The sequence below is a fragment of the Nothobranchius furzeri genome, chromosome 4, assembly GCF_043380555.1.
Source record: "Nothobranchius furzeri strain GRZ-AD chromosome 4, NfurGRZ-RIMD1, whole genome shotgun sequence".
NCBI lineage: Eukaryota > Metazoa > Chordata > Actinopteri > Cyprinodontiformes > Nothobranchiidae > Nothobranchius > Nothobranchius furzeri.
The window spans coordinates 49,780,561-49,804,748 of record NC_091744.1 but is presented as its reverse complement, the minus strand read 5'-3'; the positions used below and the strand labels follow the sequence as shown (position 1 = coordinate 49,804,748).

The following is a 24,188-nucleotide window of genomic DNA, read 5'->3' as shown; positions in this document are numbered from 1 at the left end:
AGTGGCTCCTCAGATTTTCTGTTGCGTAGAGTACATTTATAACCAAAATAATGCAAAAATGTGTAAAATGATTTACTAACGTAAAAGAATGCAATATGTTTATCATTTCTATGGATTTATTTACTGAACACTTTAAGAAATCTCAACTTTCCGACTGCTGGCGCTCATTTTCTCACCGTCTTCGTGGCACTCTCCTCTCTCTCGCTCGCCTTTTTCCTCTTATAACCAAAATAATGCAAAAATGTGTAAAATGATTTACTAACCTAAAAGAATGCAATATGTTTATCATTTCTATGGATTTATTTACTGAACACTTTAAGAAATCTCAACTTTCCGACTGCTGGCGCTCATTTTCTCACCGTCTTCGTGGCACTCTCCTCTCTCTCGCTCGCCTTTTTCCTCCTCCTCATTCCCTCTCGTCTCCCTCCGCCCGCATGTGCTCTGCTGTGTGTCTGAGTCTGATCCTCCCTCTTCCCCGCCCCTACTGCTTTGTGTGTGGACAGTCTGGACACGCAGTTACACGTGTTGACCAATCCCCTGTGGCTTTCACGGCTCCCAATGACGAGCCGGCTCCCGTCGTTCACTTCAAAGAGCCGGCTCTTAGAGCCGGTTCATTCGCGACCGACACATCACTATGGGCCACACTCAGGCACATCATGGAGGGAATGTGGAGTGTTTGTGTTGTGGATGTGGATAAGGCATTCAACTGTGGCCCTCGAGGAGTCCTGTGGGGTTTACTCCACATGGCCCACATACTCCGAGGCCCTTTAATAAGGGCTGTTAGGTCCCCGTATGATCTGCGTCAGAGCTTGGGTCACGTTTGCCTGCAGTAAGTCAGCTCATTTCTGGTTAAAGTTAGACTATGCCAAAGCTGCCCTTTGTCACCTGTAGCATTGGAGAAGGCCATGGAATGCAAATGTTAAGACACTGTCCACAGATTGCTTCATCAGTGTGCCACAGGTTAACTGTGTGGTCCATACCAGAAAACATACTGCCGGGAGTTACAGTCATAACACAATCTGTGCTTCAAGTCATAAGATTCTAGACAAAGGACATAACTCGTAACCTAATAAAATATTCTTATTTCACTTTACGGGTTGATTACAATCATATTCTGTTTAATCTACAATGAATGTTTTATCTAGAGCAGTAGTCCGCAAATAAGCGGCCGGCGGGCCACATCCAGCCTGCGAGCCCTCTCTTTGTGGCCCCCAAACCCCGCGCGCACCCCCCGTCTCACCCCCAACGGCCGACTGGAAGGTGTAGGATAGAGCTGAGGAAAATAATCAAATAATCAATGCATGAGATGCGGGCATAAACGTTTCTGCATTGTAGAAGAGGACCATTATCAATTAAAGTGGAATGTAGTTGTGTTATTATAACGGCGGCACCAGCGCAGCATCCACATCTGTCAGAGCAGTGTTCTCCACATTTACCGGGTAGAAAACTTTGATCTGCCTTTATGTGTCACATTAAGGGGATGGTTAGGACCCAAAAATGCAGATACCCAGGATGACTCGAGGCAGGAGTTGATGTAAAGAATAAATCATTTTATTTGTAGGATGACAACAAAAATAAATCCAAAAGGCTGTGAGCCAAAAATCCTAAAGTCGTGGAGCACAGGTCGCCGAAAGCTCACTTAGAGTACAAAGTCTGGGGACGAGACAAAAGGCTCACACAGAGCACCAGAAAACGCTGATATACAAAACAACAATGGACCGACAAGCCACTGAGACAAGACAGGGCTTAAATACACTGGGGCATAATGGGAGGATGATGAGCTGCAGGTGTGAGGGGAGAGAACCAGGTGGAAGTGATAACTAATCAGGGAGGAGGAGCAGGAGAGGACACCAGACCTAACTGGGAAAGGACACACACACACACACACACACACACACACAAAACTGGAATAATAGACCTATGGAAATTATGGTGGGGAGACTGAAGGAACACAGGACCTGAGAGGGAATATCTGGAGGGCTGAAGACCAGGGGACACAAGAGGAACACAAAGAGACACAGACCCAGACCATGAGATTATGTGGAATTGCAGGGCTGAGCGCTGGATCTATAACCTGAGACCGAACCCGAATCGAATCAGCCCGACCGGTTCTGTTGGATTTGGGCCGTAAATTATGTTAATTGAGCAAGTTGTCACGCGGCGCTCTGCTCGCTCGATCAGCGACTGAGAGAGAGAGAGATAGAGAGAGAGGATCGGAGGACGCTCCTCCAAACGCGTTATTATTCTAATTATTTCATTATTGTTTCTCCTGGAAGCGCTCAGTCAGACAGAGTGTTGTGATGTCGGGAGGTCCGGTCTTGGGGAAAGAGAGTGACGGCGGCTGCAGCGTGATCATGTGTCTCTTTTATTTAGGGACACGGAGAAGTTAAAAGGAGAGAGAAATAGAAGATAGAAGTTGTTGCTCCACTTTATTCTTTTGTTTCATGATGATAAACTGATGTTAAATTCAGCTTAAAGAGAAACTGGGTGGAAGCTTTGGTTCATTTTAAGTTACAGGAGGTCTTGTTTCCTATCTGCTCCACCAGAGACAGCATGGACATGAGGGTTACATGGTGAGGGTCCCACAGGACAGGTCAGTGCAGTCACACAGCCGAGCTGGAGGGGGACAGGTGTTGTCCTGCTTTATATTGCAAGCTTGTGTGTTATGTGCATTACAGCCAGCGATCCAAACAGCAGCAGCACAGCAAAGTGTTGGTTCCCTGGCAACCTGAATTACCTATTTATATGGGGCAGCAGTAGCTCAGGAGGTAGAGCGGTGATCGGAGAGTCATGGGTATGATTCCAGCTCCCATCAGGGGTATTCTGCTGTTGTCTCCTTGGGCAAGACACTTCACCTAACTTGCCTGTGTTGCTGGTGGTCAGAGGGGCCGGCAGCGCCAAATGGCAGCCTCGCTTCTGTCAGACCACCCCAGGGTGGCTGTGGCTACAAAGTAGCTTACCATCACTGGCAGTGTGTGAATGTGAGAGTGCATGAAAGCGTCTACGAGTGTCCTAAACAGGCACTGTATAAGTTCGATTATTATTATTATTATTATTATATCATCAAACGATTATTAAAGGTTCAATGATATTGATAATCCATATTATTATGGAAAATTACATTGAATTGAATACCTTTATATTCTATTGAAAATGTATTTAAAGTAACCACTTACAAGAGTTAAACACCAACTTTGCTCATAACATTTATAGGGAGGGAACTAGATTCAGCAAAGGTGCTGAATGGACCCATTTTGGTGGCCTAAGGATCAGGGTCCTGAGATGTAAAAGGGTGCCTTCTCCGGGTCAGGGATGAGGTTCTGTCCCAAGTGCAGGTGTTTTGAGTATCTCTTATTCTTAGTCTTATTAATAGATGAGGGGAAAATGGAGCAGGAGATCGATAAGCAGATTTCTGCGGCTTCTACAGTGATGCGAGTGTTGTACAGGTCTGTTGTGATAAAGAGGCCGCTAATCCAAAGCTCTCAATTTATCGGTCGTTCTACATTCCAACCCTTTCCTATGGTCACAAGCTTTGGGTAGTAAAGAGTAAAACTGCACACAAAAGCAGCCAAAATGAATTTTTCTGTATTGTGTCTGGGCTCTCCCTTAGAGATAGGGAGAGAAGCTTGGTAATCCAGGAGGGGTTCGGAGTAGATCCATTGCTCCTCCACATTGAATTTAAAGTTTTTTCTTTATAAGGTCTACTTTGTAAGTTCTACTTGGTGTAGAAATGTGAAAGCGGCTCTAGTCATGTAGCACATAGCGCTGCTGCAAACAGAAATGTCATAATTCAATACCTGTACCAGGGTTTCCCTCACATAGGCGTAGCCGTGGCGGCCTGCCACGGCTGAAATCCCACCGCCACGCCTACAAGATCCCAAGTTTTTTGTTGTTTTTTTTTGCGCTGTTTCCTGAAGAAGCAGCGGGAACTACTATGTTGTCGCTTGTGATCACAGCCGGCGGGCAGCAAGGAGCAGGCAGGGCAAGGCGGTTACAGCATAAGTTACTGAGTTTAAAATTAGAAAGGTAGCAGTGGATATAATGCTTTTTGGTTTACATGTTTCAATAGTAGGGATGCACCGATCAGGTTTTTTGCTGCCGATCACCGATACCGATATCAAAGAATGCTGATCACCGATACCGATCACCGATACCGATCACGTGGATTGGCCAGAAATTTTCTACAACATTATAATGAGTGCTACAAAATACATAATCTGGGAATAAAGGAAATGTAACCTAATCTAAAATGGTCTGTATTAGGGTTGTCACGGTGTGAAAATTTAACCTCACTGTTATTGTGACCAAAATTACCACAGTTTTCGGTATTATCGCGGTATTTTTTTTAAACGTGCTACATTTTCACACAATTAAATAAACCCTGTATGTCAGGAAATATTGTCCTCAGTTTGTGTCTAAATTTTGCCTAAAATGTGTTATTTTGTAATTATGTTGTTCATTTGTTTACATTTTTCCCCTTTAGCCTTTAAAATACCAATATTTGTCCATAACTTCTTATTTTATGTCTGTTTGATGTCATCATTTTAAAAATATTAGATCAGATGATAGTACTCAAGTAGCCTTCTAATCAGATACTTTTTTACCCTTACTTGAGTAATAAACCCTATATCAGGAGAATATTGTCCTCGGTTTGTGTCCTTCCAGTGAGCTTTGCAGATGTGGGAAAATGTCATCAGGCAGTAATCGTTGTTAAATTCATAATTATTCTCGGAGAGAGACCAACTCTTATCTGCCCCTGGGAGCCCTGTAATGCATAGCGTCATTTCAACATGGGGGTGTCCGCGACACGGTTTATATGCAGGTAGCGGCGCTGCGGCTGCTTTATATAGCGACTCGTTGCGTTCTCCCTCAACCCAAATCCTCGGATCACGCATTTTAGCTAAAACGCTAACGTTAACTTGCCTTGCGTTGACTGCAGAGTTGTGGGTGATGGTCACGCAGATGTGTCATGAGATTTGAAGCGTTGCTGCCTTTCACAGACACTTTTTCTGCTCGCGCTGCAAACAGGATAGCCGTCCGTCCGTCTTCTATAAACTCCCTCGGCATTCTTCAAATATCTAAAATATGCCCGTACTTCCGACTTTGTCTTCTTTGAGGGATAATAAATGTCCTCCTGAGCGCTGCCGTCTCCTCCTTTGACCATTATTTCAGCTTTAGCTTCAAGAAAGTTTTGTTGTAAACAAAGCGTGCACGTGCCACCGGCAACTTCAGCCGATGATACGGTGGCTGGTAAGGGTCACCGCGCCTACACCGCAGCCACGGTAAACCCACCAAGATAATATAGTTTTTTTAAAAACAAGACGGTTATTATTATTGTCAACTTTTTTTTTTTACCGGGGTTTACCGCTACACTGGTTACCGTGACAACCCTACCTGATCGGTTTGCTTTGATCTATTTTGAAAATTCCGATCAAAACCGATAGGGGCGCTATCGGCCGATTACGATCAAATGCCGATCCATCGGTGCATCCCTATTCAATAGCATTAAGATAAACAAGTGCTGACGATCTTGACAGGGTTTCCTCCAGTGCTTATTAGGCCAGGTTTTCCTCCCGCCGCCGCCGCCAGGCTAAGCATCACTTATTCATGTAAAATTTTTTTATTTTTTCATGTCTGACTTTAACCGCATCTAATACTGTATTACGGCGTGAGCGCAACAGCGACAACTTAAGATCGATGTGTGAGCAGCCTGAGAGGTCAGGTGTTTCATCTGAACCCTTAAAACCTCCAGCAGGCTACGCTGCACTATTGACGTGTTAGCGCGCGGCGCTAACAACTTAGCGACGTGACATGTCTCAGAGAAAGCGTAAAAACATGTTGGACGCTTCTTCTGAAGCGGGAAAATAACACCTCTTCTTAAGCAGAGCACGACGTCGCCTCGGCTCGTTCACGGCCGAGCCGTACTGAGCTCGATAACATTGACCCAGCACAGCCACTGGGTCGTTGGAGCTGCCCCGTGACTGCCTGATGGAAAACCAACGGGTTTCATCAGACTCGTAGTTTCTTGTTTTTGCTGGGGACCGCCTGTATTTTACTGATCCCTCCTGCAATCTTCCCCTATTAACATTTAAAATTATTCTGAAAATTCTGTGTATCAATGGAAACAATCTCTGCCTCTGCCAGCTGCAGTAAATGTAGTTTCCAAATAATAAATAAGAGGTGCTTTCATCTGTGGATTTCCTTTGATCCGCATTAGTGATATTCTCAGCACCAGAACAGTGAAGCAAAGAAACAGATTCCTGAGTGTGTTAGTAATTTTATTTATTAGGTGCATCTAACCTGTTCTATTTTTCTCAGAAATGAGATCAAATCCGTGCTTCTATGGGTTGTCTTCAATCTGCACTGGAAATTTTTACTTCATTTAGAGACTTGTCATAATTTCTCCCCAAGCCCCCCCCCCCCCCCCCCCCCCCCCCCCCGCCACAGCTGGAAAAATTACTAGGGGAAACACTGCCTGTACTGTCTCATTTGCTTCCACTAGTCTTCAGCAAAACACCAGTTAGTCAAATTCTGGCTTGGATTAAAGAAACTCATGGGGTTGCATTCACTCACTTTCCTCTGTGGTGAAGACAAAATGAAAAAACACATCAGTGGGAAGGTATTAATACACGTGTTAGAATTACTTCTCCAAATTTCCTGCATTAAGTGGAACAAAATTACTAGAGCAGGGATTTTATATAATCTAACATGAAGAAAATAATTTGTGTACCTGCAATGAAGATTGACGTTTAACAGTAGTTTGTGTCTGTAAGTGACAATAAAATAGGCACAAGTTATTGTTTTTGGATGCGTTTTGCACTATTTGTTGTAGATAAACTTGGGCAAAATGGTAACTGTTGGATTTTTTTGGGGAGGTGTGACTCAAGGAATACAATTTGTGTGCCTAAGAATTTGAATAGACCTAGCTGTTGTTTTGTACCTGTGAACATGTTCTGTGTTTTTCTCTGACTTCTGGTTCCCAGTGACAAGACACCAATGCTTTTGCCCCACATATATCGCCATCTTTTTCTCCTCTTCTCTGGGGAGCTTAAACTTTCTCTTCTGATACCTGAAACTGAAATTGAACTTTCACATCCTGACATTTCCTATCTGGCAAACAAAAGCTTCTTTTTTTATAAGATTCAGGATCAAGTGTTCACTGACCATTTCCTCAAGAACAAAAAAGCTTTTATGTTTTACTGCTAAACTAACATTTTTTAACAGGCATAAGCTGTCAAACACATTCATACTTCCTGCACTTACTAAACCTTTTTTATGTAACAACATTTAAATGCCTTTTGTGTGTTTTGTCTGAATAATTTGTTCTGATGACAACTTTTACCCCAGCAGCACATGTTAAGGTGAATTTCTGTACAGTTGGTTGTGTGCTGTAGTATAAAAGTTACACTTAACCAGTATTTTGTTGAAGATAGCTTGCATGGCCTCAGTTAGGAGAAATAAAGAGTATTAAACTGGTCTGATTGCGCCCAGAGCCGAAATGTTTTAGTATTCAAATCCTTTGATTGCATTGCACTTTAGCATCAGCATTAACAGATATCAATATCAACATGTAATGCTAATAAATTGTATGTTGGGTTATGTAAATTGCTTGAAGAGCTATTTACATTATTAACACCACTTATGACCAATAAGTGGTGATACTCTAATTAAATATAGAACATCACCTTGCCTGGTCTTTATTTGTTTTAGTCAGAAGATTCTAGGATTCTTTATTCATTAAGGGACTGTACACACTTCGTTTTGATTCAAGAAACAGTCTGGTTTATAAAAGTAAGAATTTATTTTACAAACAATTAAGACTTGACAAATAGTTTAAACCATTGTTTACTGTGAGTGGATGCAAACTAAAGGATGGTGTCTGGAATGTATGTGTGAATATAATATAATGGAGTCAGAATCCGTTTCTCGGAGAGCTGAGTTCTGGATATAAGATAATTTGGTTTGCGTTAAGCTATAAAGTTGTTATTATCAAAACCACATAAAGACGCTATCTCGCTTTGTTCTACCTCACCCTTTCTGGAGACACCCGTATGGATCCGAGATGTCAAGGAGCCGAATTTTGGGGTAGAGTGTGTGAAGACCTGTCAAAGTCTCTGAAATGTAATATCCCAACCACCCCCTCTCTTTGTTTACTGGGAAACCTGGACGATGTCCCGATTGAAACAGCTTTGGTTCACGTGGTTCTGACTGCCATATGCATCGCTAAGAAAACTATCCTCTTGAATTGGAAAAATAGAGAAACTCTCTGCATTAACCAGTATAGAAATCTTTTGTTAGATCATATTGCACTTGATATAGCCTCTGCTTCCACTTCAGATCAATCTCTCTGGGCTTCTTTGATCGGTTCCATCACATAGCGATGATGGGGGACCATTGATGTTGTCCTGCGGGATGGTGTGGGTGGGGGGGTGGAGGGTCTAAGTTTGGAGTATCCGGATGTTCCCTGGGGGTGGGTTCACTGGGGATGTCCGGGACTGGGGGGCCGTTGCCCCCTCTGGAGGTGCTTGGGTTGCCTCGGGGGGTGGACTACTGGCGGTTGTGAGTGGGGCCCCTTGGAGGTCTTGGCGGTGGCCATGGGTCACTGCCTGGCAGCTGCATTGCCCCTAGGCGGGTCTGGGTGGGGGCCTGGGGGCTCGGGGTGTTGGGGTGGCCGGCCCCGGGTGGGGATCTGGGCGGGGCCTTGGGGGTCGGGTCCTGACATGTATGCTGCCGGGAAGAAGGCAGGAACATGCAGCAGTGCCTGGCCCGGGTTCGGGGGCCTCAGGTAGACCTTGGCTCCTCTGCCGTTCCATCACAGGGGAGGGGGAGGTCCAGGAGGGGGAGGACCCAACCTTACCTGGATGTCCCATGTCTTATATATTCTGGAAGTTGTGCAAATGCAGGGATGGGCATAGATATTCTGCTGGGGTGGGGCTGGGTGGGTGCCCTCGGACTCAGTGAGGCTCTGTAATGCTGCTGCTTTGGGCCCTGGCAGGATGGGCTGGGGTCTCCATGCCCTGGGGGGCAGTTTGACAACGGAGGTGCCTATTGGGGCCAGTAGGGGAGCTGGCTCCCTGGAGGGCTAAGCCCAACCAGCCATTCCTCCCCATCCCCGCATGTTTCTCTCCTCCTGCTCCCTCACATCATCACACAAACATACACATAGGACCTTGGGGGGTGGGCAAGTCAGGGAGTGGGGGTATGGACCCCATTTCCGCATTCCTGTGGCAACCTGCCCCCCAATTTTATTTGCACCTTATACACTTCCACTGACGACATTCCACACAAACACACACTTAGGGCCTTGGGAGTGAGCACATTCAACGGCATTTGGCAGGGGGATATCTCAGCCTCCTCACGGGTGAGGGCTTGCCGCTGATGTCTCCCGGGACTCTGCCGGCTGCTGGTTGTGGCCCCCCGGGGCGATCCTCTGTGCCTCTCGAGGGGGGCGGGGGCCTTTCTGGTTGCAGTCTCCTTGGGGCTCCTGTGTTCTGGGGCAGCGCCTGGATCTCTGAGACTTGGAGCTCCCCCCCGTCTCCTGCGCATCTTTGGGGGCGGATCTGTGGTCCCTCACACTCTCTGTTGGACGCTCCTATAGAGCTCCGGGAGTTGACGTCACTTCTCCCAGCATGCAACAGTTCAGATCGAAACGGCACCATTTTGGCAGGCAGAAGCCCGCAGCTAGACTATTTGTTGTCATAAATCTCACACGGGAAATATGGTCGATTCCTGTTGTGCCCCAGGATGCCAGAACAGACGGGGACAAGTCAAAGGAAGATCCTTCTACAGGATTCCCAAAGATCCGGAACGCCGCAAACGTTGGATAATCGCAATGAAACGCGCTAGCCTCCAGTGTAAAACAAAGCAGTGGGATCCCGACAGTGAAGGTTTTCGCCTGTGCAGAGAACACTTCATATCAGGTACCTAAACCAACGTTTCCTCAACTGTGTGTGGTATTTATTTTAAATGCTTTTATTACGATTCTTAGTGGGCTTCGTAAACTTATTTTGGCGTGGCTTTTTCTGTCTTATTACTCATAGCAACAAGTAAACATCACGTAAAACGCTGCCTCGTGAGTTCTGCGTGCTGCCGTTTCTGTGTTTTATGATCACAGCAATTAACCGGCTAAGCTGTATTTAATTTTTAAGCAATGGTTGATCAATTGTCAGATCACACATAAAAAGCACTTTGGATTGCTATTTTCTGTCTCACAGAGACAGATCGCAGACAGATCCTGAGACGCTCCTGCCTGACCTATTTATTTTATTCACGGAAAAACATCAAAATAGTGATTTCTCTTGGCGTTCAGTTTAAACATTCCAACAGCACAGCACTCTATTTAAACTACTTACAGTTAAATCGATGTTATTTGTGTTTTAATTAGTTTTATGGATTTGTGCTGAAATATACAAATGATGACGTTATCTGTTTACAGATTAAAATTAATTTATCTTCTGGTGCAAAGGGACCGGATACCTACCGACAAATACTAAACCTATAACAATGCTTATTTATACACTTCAGGGAAAAAGAGTAATCACCCTCTCTCTCCTGACTACATCCCATCCATCTTCAAACATGTGACATCCCCAGAGAAAAAGAGAAGAAGAAGGCAGTTAGATGGGTTCATCCGGAGACAGAAGAGAAGACTCCAAAGAAGAGAACAAGCAAAGTCAGCATCTACTACGGTCAGTCCATCATCTAAACTCCTAATTCAGCAGGACTCATGTGAACATGACATCATACAGCCTCCTGCAGCTGATCAAGCAGAGGAAGCCCCTGTAAAGGAAGTGACTCAGAATGAAGTGGAGCCTACACATTAGGGCTGCAACAACGAATCGATAAATTCGATGAAAATCGATTACTAAAAGCGTTGGCAACGAATTGCGTCATCGATTCGTTGTGTTGCGCAACTCTTCCAAAAGCCCCCTCCCCTCCTGCCCGCCGTTGCGCGCAGACCGGTGGAGAGCCGGCAGGTGTTTGTAAGAGGAACATGGCAGAAGCAGCGAGACCCCAAAAAAGTAAAAACTTCTAAAGTTTGGGAGCATTTTCAGTTAAATCAGGCGAAGACATTCGTTACCTGCAACGTTTGTAGGTCAGACTTAGCATGGCACGGGGATACTACGGTGATGATGCAGCGTCTTAAACGCAAGCATGTCAGAATCATCAGCGAGGAAGGAGAGAGCTCGGTGTCCGGGTAAGTTAAAAACTTTTCAAAAGTGATTCACCCAAGCCCCGGATTATTACACAGGCTAGACATGCGACGCTATTAGATAGGCGGGGGGGGGGGGGGGGGGGGGGGGGGGTGTTCCGCCGTCACATTCCCGCAGAAACTGATTGATCACACCGGGGCCAGACTACTAACATGTGGCTTTACAACCACAATGTCCTCAGAAGCGAAAACGCTTTTAAAAGGGAGGGAGGAATCCTAATTGTTGCTGCAGGCGTGTTGTGTGAGAGTGCAGTTATATACTGGTTAATATATTTTTGGGTTCAGTTGCTTTCATGTGGCCTAATGTGAGTCTATTTGGGATCATTGGAATGATCAGCAGCATTTCTTGATGTGACTTTATGGCAGTTGCCCAGGGCATCATCACAAGGAGGATGGCATTCATTTACTTTTGTTTTATTTGGTATTTTTCAGTCATTTTTGGAAATAGTGATTAATTTTGATTAATTCACAGCCTATGTTTAATTACATTTAAAAATTAGTTGTTTGACATCCCCAGTTATAATAAATGTCTACAGATGAGATCAAACAAAACAGATGAGAATTGCCCTTAAAGAGCAAGTCACCCCCAAATAAACATTTTTTGCTGATAAACTAAATAAACGAGTGTCTAATCGTGCTGCAGACACGTGTTGTCAATAATTTGGCACTTCAGTGCATCTTAGTTAAAATTTAAATATTCTGCCTAAAACAGGCAGTGTTGTGCCGTTGTCAGGTAAAAACTCTGCACTGTATTTTAATTTAAATCTGCCACAGCTATTGGCTTAGAAGTATGCTATGATGTAAACTGGTACATTATGATGTCACAGTGCTGTCGTGAGCCTGAGTGTGTGTGTATTTGTTAGCGGCTCCGCCCTCTCGGTCTGCCAGGCAACAGCATGTGTTGCATTTTTCAAACATGAAGCGGGAGTGGAGTTAGACTCTGGTAGGGGTTGACTTGCTCTTTAAGCTGTTTAACTTGGACCAAGCATTTTAGGTCACAGATAGGTGTAGCTTAGGGTCTCTGTCTATACACCTTATAAGACAATTTAGGTGATGGCATGTTGTTTTTCTGCTATTGAACTGTTTTCTAATAATGTTGTGTTTAATAAAGTGAAGGAAGGAGAAAAATAACGTTTCCCTAGCAGTTTTAAAAAATGTCCCTATGTAATCCGATTAATCAATTAATCGTGTCGAGACCCCATCCGATTAATCGATTATCCAAATAATCGTTTGTTGCAGCCCTACTACACATGACAGCAGCCATCCAGAAACAACGGTGTGTTCCAATGAAACCTGCAAGGAACAAATCAAATCTCTTGAGCTGGAATGCCAAGCACTGAGAAATGAAAACATGTTATTAAGACAAAAAATTACATGTACTGAAATAAATGAGACTACTCTACAAAAAAGTGACAGGAAGGTTAATATGCTCACTGGCTTATCATCATATTCGCAACTTATGGTCATTTTTAATGTTATAATGCCCTATCTAAAGCACAAATCTAGCCTAACATTATTTCAACAGTACATCTTGGCTTTAATCAAAATGAGAATGAACCTGTCTTTTGATTTTTTGGCATTTTATTTTAGCATAGATTCAACTACAGTCTCAAAGCTTTTCAAACACTGTGTAAGTGTCATGTATTGTACACTAGTGCCAAGTCTTGTTATTTGGCCTGAAAGGGAATCCTTAAGAGAATCTATTCCCTATGCATTTAGGAATAGTGTGTTTGAAAAGACAGTCTGTATTATTGACTGTTTTGAGATATTTCTGGAGAAACCAAGTAACCTGTTAGCCAGTGCTCAGTGTTATTCAGCATACAAGTCACACCACACCATGAAATATTTAATCGCAATCACCCCACAAGGTTCTATTTGTTTCATTTCCAATGGATGGGGAGGTCGCACAAGCGATAAGTTCATCACAGAGCAAAGCGGTTTTCTTTCTAATTTGCTCCCAGGTGACTTGGTTTTGGCAGACAGAGGATTCAATGTCAAAGACTCAGTGAATTCTTATCATGCTGAATTAAAGCTTCCAGCATTCACTCGTGGGAAGAAACAGTTAGATCCTGTTGACCTGGAAGACACGAGATGCTTAGCATCTCTTAGAATACACATAGAAAGAGTCATTGGAGTTCTACGTTTCACTGACATTGACACAGAAAATGATGTGACATACCTTGACAAAATAGTTAAAGTGTGTTGTGCTCTTACCAATGTCTGTGAATCTGTTGTGCCCTTTCAGTGAACTTGTAATATATTTTCCATAGTTGGGCAGAAAAATAAATGCTGACAAGCTCTTTTAAGTCATCACAGATGTGAACTTTCATTTTTATTTAGTACAAAAGACCAAAAAGGAACAATTCTTAGTCTTCAGAAAATTGTAACATTTTTGTACAAATGCAAACATGAATAAAAAATGAACTTTACTTTCATCAGCCTCTTGTTGTATGTGAAATAATTCTTATTAACAGACTGATGTGTTAGTCTTGAAGCTGTGCCAGTCTGCTATTACGGGCTACAAGTAGGGGCAACCCACATTTGTTTATTACTCTTCAGCTTGTCAGAGATTTCTTTTTTTGTGAGTTGATAACTTTTCTACAGCTTGGACATTTCCATTGTTTAGGATTCCTTTTCAAGTGCAGACAAGTTTTATGAAACTTTTTTATAGAACAAAAACTTGAGGTGCACACCAACATGTCACGGTCCTCTGGCTCGCGACAGTAACACCACTGTTGACCATTATCAGCACATGCTGCTGCTGGCTTTGGTGCTGAAAAAGTCTTTCCAAGCAGCTCTGGGAGAATACACTTTTTGTAAAAAGCTTTTGCACATTCAAGCTGTTTGTCAAAAAATGAGTCATTTGGTGTCACGCGTTCTACAAAAGGTGAGTCACGGTCTCTTTCAGTCCAGAGGACGAAATCACAATATTGTCTGTCAGTAACAAATATCTGCATTTGTACCTGATAATAGTATGCGTGATCTGGCTTTAGTCTGATGGTTCCCTGCTCATTTTTTTCAAGGCAAAAATTGCCAAGATCTGCCGCCTCATCCACAGAAAGGTCCTTGGCACAGAATGTGCACTTTATTTCTATAAGACCTGGACCACAACAACTGCAAGAAACATAACCATCAGGTGAGGCTCCGATGAATGGATGTGTGGGCGAGATCCTGAAACCAGCTGTTTCTACTAGGACATCGGAATGTGCAAGGCGATGCTGAATTTCATAATAATTTCTTGCCAGCTCCTCATGGGTACAGCCCCATCTGGAAAACACCAAAATCCTTTTTCATACTTTTGCAAATCCAATCTAGATAAAACAATGATAAATAGTTCAAGTAGCACACAAAACTAAGGTATTTCTCTTGATACCTGGTGGCCTCACTGGTGAAGCTATGAGACTTTGGGTAGCATATTTTTCGAATCAGGGACACGGAGGGCTTTGTGATGTCTGTCTTTGTGGCTGCTTTGAAGGTGGACGCTGTTATTCTACCACTTCTTTGGTCAAACCAAATGTTGGACTTTGACTGTGCTCGAGTCTCCTCTTCCACAATATCACTCTGAAAATATGATCAGACAAAATCGTACACAATCACAAACATGAACTAAGGCCAACAACCACCTGAATTTGCTGTATTTGTAACACAATGACTTACCTGTTCCTTGGTCACAGTCATGTTTTCTAAAAGTTTTTCCGCTCTTTCTTCTAGCTCCTCTGTGCTGACATCTCTTGCCTGTCTGTCATACCGATTTATGAGGGGCTGTGGAAGATCGAGGGTCACAGCTTTTGGGACATAGGATGATGAGAAGTCTGTGATCACAGATAGGACTGCTGGCTTTGTCTGTCCATCTTGTGTACAGCAGCTTGAGAGATTGCTGTAAAACTGTGCTTGCTCAGTGGGGGTCAGAGGTGGGAAGGCTGGTGAAGTGGCATGTCCTTTGGAAGACTTCATTTTCTTGGTTTGTTGTGAGTGGTTAAATATTATGTCCTTGCCTTGCTGATACTCCACTTTTTTCAGAGACTCCTCACTTGGCTTGATCCACTTGCACTTTTTGGACGTGACTGCTATGTCCTCATCTCTTGCATGGTTAAGCTGCAATAATTTGAACAAAACTGCTGACACATGGGAGCAACATTCTCCCAACCCTGCTGTACAGTTGCAGTGGGCTCCTAGCACCACTCCATCATTCCTGATGACCACCCATGGCTTCAACTGAGGGTCATTTAATCTTTGGGAGTGATTCACCTGTAATACAGATTGAATACCATCATTATAACTGCTCCTGCATCATTAAGTCTTTAGGCACCTGTTTATATATATTTTATTTGTGTGTGTGTGTGTGTGTGTGTGTGTGTGTGTGTGTGTGTAATTGATTTAACTACGGCAATGTTTTATAAAATAATTTTTAGAGGCTGGTAGGAATATCTGTTTATTTCATTTGTTAAGACACTTCTAAAATTAATTACTTCAAACCGTATTTACGGCAAAATCTTACATGATAACACACATTAAAAGTATTGCAGATTTTAGTTACAGAGGTCTATCTCCTGGCAGAATGACTGATCAAATCTGCAACTGTGGCTCGTTACAGTCAGAAATGTGGCTTGTCGCAATTTCGCACCTTTGGCATCTAAAGAGTTAAGCGATGCAAGTGTACAGTTCTGTTTCACATCTATGTTTTAATTAAATACTGGTTATTTTTCTAAGGTTCATGAACACACGACGTTTCACACAGAGATAACCGAGCAAGGGGCTGTTGCTAATGGTAAAAAAAGAAACAAACTCCACTTACCCTCCCGGTGACAACAGCGCTGTCCTTTGCAGGAAGAATCCAGATCTGGATACCGACAACAAACCCTGATTGTGTCCATTTGTATCCCTCCAGGCTCTTATATGCTCGTAGCGATGCTCCGGAGTAGGACGAGGGGAAATTAATAAGGAAATTATAAATGTCAGGGTATCTCAAATCCGGGAGGTCGGCTCCGACAGCTTCTGGCGTTTTAAAAAGTACCCCAGGGGCATGGTAAGGGTCGGAGATGTTTAATCTATGTAATTTATGACTATATAAAACGATTTCTTCGGTTTTAAAGTGAGAAGTGAACTCCGACGGAGTAAAATCCAGGCAGATCCCGTTCACGTTCATAGTTACATCCGTGTTTGTTTACCTTTTTTGCATGCCAAAATGGCGTCCACTAACTGAGAGTCACGTGGGGTCCGGAGCTCTATAGAGAAACCTTGCATAAACAAGAGCATGTACACATACAGGTGCTCACATGGTGCTCTCAAAGCTATGGGTTTGGGCACGTTAAACACAGGTCTTAAGACTATGGTGGGCACTTAATGCACTGTGATTTATTATCGTGATTCTTCAGTTAAGCAATGTTGATTATATATTTCTTCATCAAGTTGACGCAGTGATAGCTTGATCTTGTTGTATTGTTGTTGTGTCACATTTTTTTTGCCCTTTTGCTTTTTTTTTTTTTGTCTTTTTCTGCAGGTCTAGAAGCAGACTATTGTTCATTATTGTTTATTTTTGTGGATACCCCCCCTCTCCCCACCTTTTCTTTTCCTTTCTCTTTCACCTCTGTCTCCGTGTCTGGTCGGAATTACAAAGCATTCAAAAACAGTAACAATAAAGTTTTAAGTATTAGGCGTGACATTAAAGGCAGACGCTTTAATGCTCCACCTGAGAGTAAATCTGTAAGGCTTGTTACCAGCATTCAGACATAAATTCTGCTTACTTCACAGCCAGACAGGAGACGGTGAAAAAAAAAAAGGGAGCCGACAACCCCAATGCACATGGTTCGTAGAGAAACCTCGATGCGACCAAATCAGTCCTGAGAAGTCTCTAGGTCACAACAATAGATGAAACCGAGCGTCTTAAATAAAACTCTGAAGGAGTTTTGCGTCAGTTTTGTTCTGCAGGAACTATCTTGTTGTTCTCAGCTTCGCAGGTGTGAAAAAGGTTTAAAAAGGATTTGACAGACGTGTCAAAATCTTTGCTGGTTTAAGAGGTTATGTAACAGATGGCTCGCTCTAGAACCCTCGAACTGTTGAACTGTTCGAACTGAGGGAAAAACCAGAGTAAACTAGTTTTAATATATTGATGTTATGAATAAATAGCCAACCAAAAGTTGACAAGTTTGAGGGCATTACCAAGAATCTCAGAGACACACCCTCTTTGATTCGGAGGCTCTGAATTGGGCAAAAGGTTAACCATGTGTCATGTGTTTAAACTTTACCTTACTTTGCTTGTGTGAGTGCAAATGGTGATGACCTCATCCAGTAAACATGCTAAGCATGTATCATTAAGCAATGAATATTTCATTGTTTTTCTTCTGGGAATAAAGGAGTTTATGAGTTCCTCTGTAAAGGGGACCTTGGTAGGAGAGAATGTTATTGTTTATCTTCTATTATCTCTCAGGCCCTGTCCACACGTAGCCGAGGATCTGCCAAAACCTAGATATTTTTCTATGTTTTGGCCTGTCATCCACACGAAAACGGAGTTTTTTCACACGAAAACTGATCTTTTTAAAAACTCCGGCCAAAGTGAAGATCTGCGTTTTCTCCGTTTTGGGTGTCTGCGTGTGGACGGACAAAACCGGAGTTTTAAGGTCCGCAACGTCACTTTCCATGACAAAAAAATGCTGACATCACGTGTGCGACCTGTGTTTACACTAGCCGACAGCATGGATGCCCTCAGAGCTGCGCTCACTTTATCAATTGTCCAAGCGCTTTTTGCTTGTTTGTTTTTGCAAGCGGAATTACTGCTCCTTGCGGAAGACCACAGACGAAGGACGAGGTTAAGAACGGGGGAAGTACTGCCGCCTACAGGTCTGGCATGTCCTTAACGTATTTATCCGGGTACGTGTGGATGCAAGTTTTTGGAGGGGCGGATATTCGTTTTTAAAAAAAGCCCGGCTACGTGTGGACTAGGCCTCAGAGCTGCGGTCCAGCTGGCGAGGAAGGTAGGCTCTGAATAAAGGGACTACGTGCAGACTTCCAGTCTCCTGTGAGGGGAAAATATTGTAGGTTGTGTCATAGCCAGGGGTAAGTTGACCTGGCTGTGAATTTGACCTGTGGGATCTCAAAATCAGGCCATTTTGTGACGTTACAAACACAACATAGCTCATCTGGTGCATCCAGGGGTAAAGGAGCTGTTCTAAGATGACCCCACTTTGGAAGTGAAGAAATTAATTTGCTCCAAAACACCAAAGCAGGTAGCTGACATCTTAAAACAGGTCCGGCCTAAAATCACAATGAGATTCATGCCAAAACTGTGGATATCAAAAATAAATAAATAAAACAACCAACACAAAAAAGTGGCTTGTATTTGCCAGAATGAGTGCCTTCATCTATGGTTGACTGATAAGTTGCAAACTTGACAAGAATGTTTTTATTATTATTATTATTTTTTACTTTAATCCTGAATGCAGCACTGCCAAGCAACAATTAAAAGAAGTCTGACATTTTCCTGGTCCATGAACTCACCATCACAAAGTGCTAAACTACTTCCAACAGCAGGTCTTGTGAGCTTTTTTGTTTGTTTTTAGGTGTTACAGTGTCCAGGTTGTAACATTAGGATCACAGCTGATGTTTCTTTTGTATTCCTTTAGTTTGTGTTCTCTGATATAAAGTAAAATTAGCCAAATCTGGTGTCTGCAGGACAGAGTTGCAGAAAAACCTGTATTAGCCCTCAAAGCTAGCATTGGTGCATCTCTCAATATTTCCTTTATATTAACAAAACCGTCTATTTCACAGTACACATTTTTCCCCCAGATATTAGTTCCTGCCAGAGGGCACTGGATGCACCAGTAGCACTACAAGTAAAATCTGTTGATATTAGTGTTTGAAAATAATCAAATCATTTAATGTGAACTTTTATTTACAATGGTGCACAGTAAAAATTGAGTGTTAGTATTACAGTGTCATGTTTACATGGGCACAAGTAATCAAAATGATTGCCCTATTAGATCAAAAATTCTTTGTCAATCGGATTATTCTGATGCAACACCGTCCGATCTGAAAGAAATTTTCATTGCGATTGAGAGAAGTGGTTTTGTCGATCATCATACCAATTGACGTCCATGTACACACTCATTCAGATTGTTGGAGTAAAATAATGTCCACTGTTCATGTGTACAACTTCAGTGTAATGCCTTTTCGCCTTTGCAGATGCTCAGGAACTCTAAATCTAATTCAGTTGAGTTCAATTCAAAGATAATTTATTAATCCCAGAGGGAAATTAGAGTTTCAGTACACACAATTCAGAGATCAAACATACATGGTTAAAGACACATGACAAGAATTGGTGACTGTGGTCATTCGCAACCCTGAGTCACGCTACCTTAATAGAGATCAGAGTGTTACCCCCAAATTCCACTACCTCCGCTCCGGTCCACCCCCGCCTTCCGCAGCCGCTCGCTTCCGAACTCAATTTTTACTGGTACCCGCTCTACAACGGCTCCGCTCCGTTGCGGAGACCTGAGGTGGGCAAACAAGCATGCGCGGGATTTTCGAGATCTTGCGATACAGTCCGAGCAATAAACGCGGAAGTTAGATCAAAACACCCATTGTGTGGGAGAAGCATCGGCATGAACTGTTTAATCTGCCCATCATTTGTGTTGAGAGATCAGCAGTGTTTGGATCAACAAAGTGTGACTACTTTGATAGTAGAAACTGTATTTATGGCTTACTTTTGTGCATTTAAACTTCAGCCGCCATTGATAGTTGTTAAAAGTTGTTAAACCTGTGCATATGAAACAAAAAACGCCTTTTGTTTATCGATTTATTGTGAAAAACGGAAGTTGTGCTTGCTCCTTTTCCTGTTGGGCGGTTGTGATTTCTGTCCATTTACTGCGGAGGTGCTCCGGCGTCCGGCGAAAATAGGATCGATTCTATTTTTGCCGGACGCCGCAACAGAGGGCGGCGCACGGCGCCGCACTGCCGGAGCACGGCCGCAGTAGTGGAATTGCTCCGATTGACTACAACGGGACCGATTTTGCTCCGGCGTTCGTGGCGGAGCGGAGCGGAGGTAGTGGAATTTGGGGGTTACATGAAGACTGGTTCAGGTGGAGGGAAAAAAAGCACTTCAGAGTACCCTCCACCGAGAGGACAGCGTTGCTATGCAAAAAACACCTCAGACAGATTTGCAACAGACTTCAGACATTACACAACATAAGTGTCCACTAGGTGGGGTGGTGGGTTTGGGACTCTCCACACGTCAGTTCCTGCAGCCACTACAAGCAGCGTTCGTCACCTCCGTTTGGACAGGGGAAGGAGGTCATTGAGGTTTGGAGGGCACAGTGACTCCTGGAATGATTCTGCGCCCTTCACAGCCCGCAGTCCCGCCCAGGCTGGGATAGGAGAAAAAGTTGTCATAGCGAAGGCAGCATTCCACATTTTTTTCTGAAGGGGGAGTAATCACTTCAGCCTCACAGGCTCAAGGGCACCAGATTCAGATTAGAAATTGTTTAAGGGCCGGACAGAGATAATTCCCTCTCTGTCTTAAAGTTCCGTTGGTCCTCAACCTCTCAAAATCCCAATAATGGCGAAATTAATCTATCCCAATCCATGCTGATTCGTCCACTTTCTCTCTGATGGCATCCATCTTTTGTGCCAACGCATGAATCTCAGCCAAAGTTCCAAGTTTACGATTCATCTTGACAATTATGTGAGTCTGTGAATTCACAGCGCAGTGTAATCCATCCCTGAGCTCGGGGAGAGCACCAAAATTCCTTCACAGCTCGTTAATTTTCCGGTAAGCCAGGAAGCCTCCTAGGCCAAAGGGCAGGAAACCTGACACCAACACCACAAATATCCAGACGTCTTCAGAATCCTCCACAGACAGCTGAGATAGGCAAAGCAGGTTCCACTGTTTCCTGGAGTCCATGATGTGACCAGCTGGGTCTGTCCCAGAGGGGCATCCGGAAGCCCCTTCTCCCGTTCTCATCGTTGAAAAAATGTTATCAATCACGTTAAGTGACCAAATGACAAGATCCATTTTAGTAATTTCAGTTTCCAGAAAATATGCAGAAGCAGCCGTGCACCCAAAGACAGACAAAGAGCCTTGAGGGTAAGATAGGGAGGAGAGGAAGAAAAAAAGCGTCTGCACTCTCCAAGAGTCGGAAGAAGAGTCTCCATGAGAATCACACGCTCCCACCAGTCCTTACTCCTGACCTACTCCTGGTCCTTGCTGGAGGAGGGTACCCTAACTGGTGATGATTAGTAAGTTATCCTGCTGTCCTCTTCTGAGGCGGAGGAGCAGCAGCATTACGTACCTTTGAGCCTCTTGCTTGGTTAAAGCGATCAGTAAAAACAAAAGCAAAGAAAGCCCATAGCGGGGGAAAAACGTAAGTCAACAGACAAAGCTAGAGAATAAGAAAATAAAATTAAACGTGGAAAGACGTGCGGACAAGCTGATGTTTGATATTTACAATTTTTTTCCAGGAAAGAACTCTGCTCATGTTTAACCTATTTAATCTGATTTAATGCTTGGTGTATGTATACTCTCGGCATGACTGGATCATTTCAGTTAGTGTACATGTAAACAGAGCTTAGGATCGGATGGGGGGGGGGGGGGGGGGGTACACGTAGCTATTATTAATTTTTGCAGGCATGTATTCATTTATATTCTGCAGGGAGTTAATTTAATTTAGCCTCCTACTTTAAAACATTTCAGTTTTAATTTTAACCGTAATTTGACTGAAATTAACACTGAAAATGTAACATCGACAGAAACACACAGAAAGGTGTTTGAACTCTGATTACATCTGTTTGTCATTTATTGAAAATGAACCTGAACATTTGCGCCACATTCCCCATCTGATGTCTAATTACTGGATTGTGAAGAAGAGCTGAGGTTTAATGTGTTAACTTTTTTTTGTTTAGTTTATTTCAAACAAAGAAAACATACATAATTTTTTTTAAATACCACAAACAGAAAAAATACATATCATCCCTTCTTCTCTGTTTGAAAACTTGTAAACGAATAAATAACTAAATGAGTGAAATACGAACAAAGACTTAACAAATGTTGGTCTTTTATCTGTCTTGCTGCTAAAGTCATGAAGCAGACGGATTGTTTGATCTATCCAGGTGTTTGGGATCATAAGAGTACATTAACAGCCTGATACGTTCTGCCAGCTGTGTTCCAGTTTGTTTAGTGGTCTCATTTTCCCAAACTCTTCAGTCAGTGATCATGTTGAAAAACATCTTCATACTCAGCTGTGCACACGTGAACACCCCATGCAGTCTCAGAGGGATGTGTGTAAATGCAGATGTGACACAGCCAGAGCTACTTTATAGGTTATGGATTGAACCTGCATTATTTATCCTATGTTTTGTTTACAAGACTTTGCCTTTTCCTCTTAAAGTTAAATCAGATGTTAACATGGTTTATACAACTTATTGTGAAACCATGAGAAGTAATTTTCCTGATATAACGCATGTTTTGTAAAACACTCACACGCTTTGTTACTTTACATTCCACTGTGGCTTACAGTGAGCCTTTAAAGGTGTAATCACTCTGTGCTGTACAAGTTTTCTCTTTTTCTCTACTGCTGATTTACATAATCCAGAATATCATTGATAAACATTACACAATCTTCAGCTCGGTCTGTGCCCTTAGCCGCTGTTCAGTGATTCAGTGAGGAATAAAAACTCTTCACTCACCCCAAACGCAGGATTGAATCCCAGCTCGATCTTCTCTTCAGCTGTGAGGTTCATTTTGGTCTCAAGTTCTACTTTCTTCTGCCAACTTGTCACAAACACACAGATACTACCGGATTAAAACAGACCTCACATGTAAAAGGCACCCTGTGAACAACCACTTGACATCACCAGGGAAACGGAGTGTCCCAGCTAGAGAGAGTGGCTGAGTTATTTTGTAATCTCCTCTCCTGCTCTGAAATGTTTCCGCAGTGCCTGTGAGCAAATGCACGCTTTAGTTACTCTGACTTCGAGTCATGTGTCTGCTTATGTGTGATGATGGATCGGATCAGGATAGAAGCACATTATTCACATGAATTTGTCATCCTTGAGTATCCTCTTATACTGGTGTTGGGGTTATTAGGAGCGAACAATTAGTAAGCTTCAACTTACTTTTGGATTCTTCAATAAATTCTGTAAATATGGGAATATTTACTGATTTATTAATTAATTAAGATATTCTTAGATATACGGGGCACCATTCAATTTTTCCGGGGAAAAATTGAATCCAAAACTCTTATCAGTCTTTCTTGAAGTTCGTAGAATCCTTGGAGCAGAGACTTCTCTTCGACACAACAAAGCTACTGGACACAAAAATCTGAATTTTATAACATTTAATTAACAATTTGTCAAATGAATAAACAGTGGAATAGATGAATAATAACCGTGTGATATGATTGAAGATGGATGTGTTTGCATGTGATGGAGGATGTATGAATGGGGTCCTTTGTTCTCACAAAGGAGTAGTGTGTATGTGTGTGTGTGTGTGTGTGTGTGTGTGCGTGTGTATGGATTCAAAATGGAGTCTTGAATACAAGATGGCTGACCCCTTTGTCTGGCTAAAGTGTGGGTGGCAACTTGCACTTTAACTTCCAAAGCACTTAGAATCAGTAGTAACTTAACCTTAAATCACTCAAAACATTTCAAAAGATCATGAAACAACACAAAAGATTAATCACAAATTAATATCTTTTAGTTTCAGCCTGGCCATGACAGAAACCATTTTAAGATACCAAACAATGATCAATAAGCAGTTTATTCTTCAAAATGACCCGACGGACGTGTTTGGGACGAAAGAGGAAAACACGAAGCTACTTTTTAAGCAATAGACGCGGTTTATTGCTTATTTGAGACTATAGAGGAAACGGGAGAAGAAAAGGAGAGAAAAAAATGAGTTTCCTGATCACCAAAGCAGCAAGGCGTCCCCCGCTGTTATGACTTGACGGTTCTCCGTTTTTCTCCGCAGTTTCCGGCGTCATCCGTC

At 42.9% G+C, this 24,188-nt stretch overlaps 2 protein-coding genes across 2 annotated transcripts in view; one reads left to right on the top strand and one right to left on the bottom strand.

The window, feature by feature from the left end:
• Positions 1-23,105, bottom strand: part of si:dkey-106n21.1 (solute carrier family 23 member 2) — a 165,198-nt gene extending 142,093 nt beyond the window's left edge. The window contains exon 1 of the mRNA XM_070550236.1: positions 22,889-23,105. Coding sequence (XP_070406337.1) covers positions 22,889-22,942 — 54 coding nt within the window. The 5' untranslated portion in view covers positions 22,943-23,105. The remainder of the gene's footprint in view (positions 1-22,888) is intronic.
• LOC139069748 (uncharacterized) lies at positions 11,361-15,584 on the top strand. The gene has a single exon (XM_070550649.1). The coding sequence runs from the start codon at positions 12,564-12,566 to the stop codon at positions 13,458-13,460; it is 897 nt and encodes a 298-aa protein (XP_070406750.1). The 5' UTR covers positions 11,361-12,563; the 3' UTR covers positions 13,461-15,584.
• Positions 23,106-24,188: the final 1,083 nt, after the last annotated feature.

Coding starts and splice junctions, on each gene's coding strand:
- LOC139069748 (XM_070550649.1), top strand. CDS start 12,564: ATGTTATTAAGACAAAAAATTACATGTACTGAAATAAATGAGACTACT.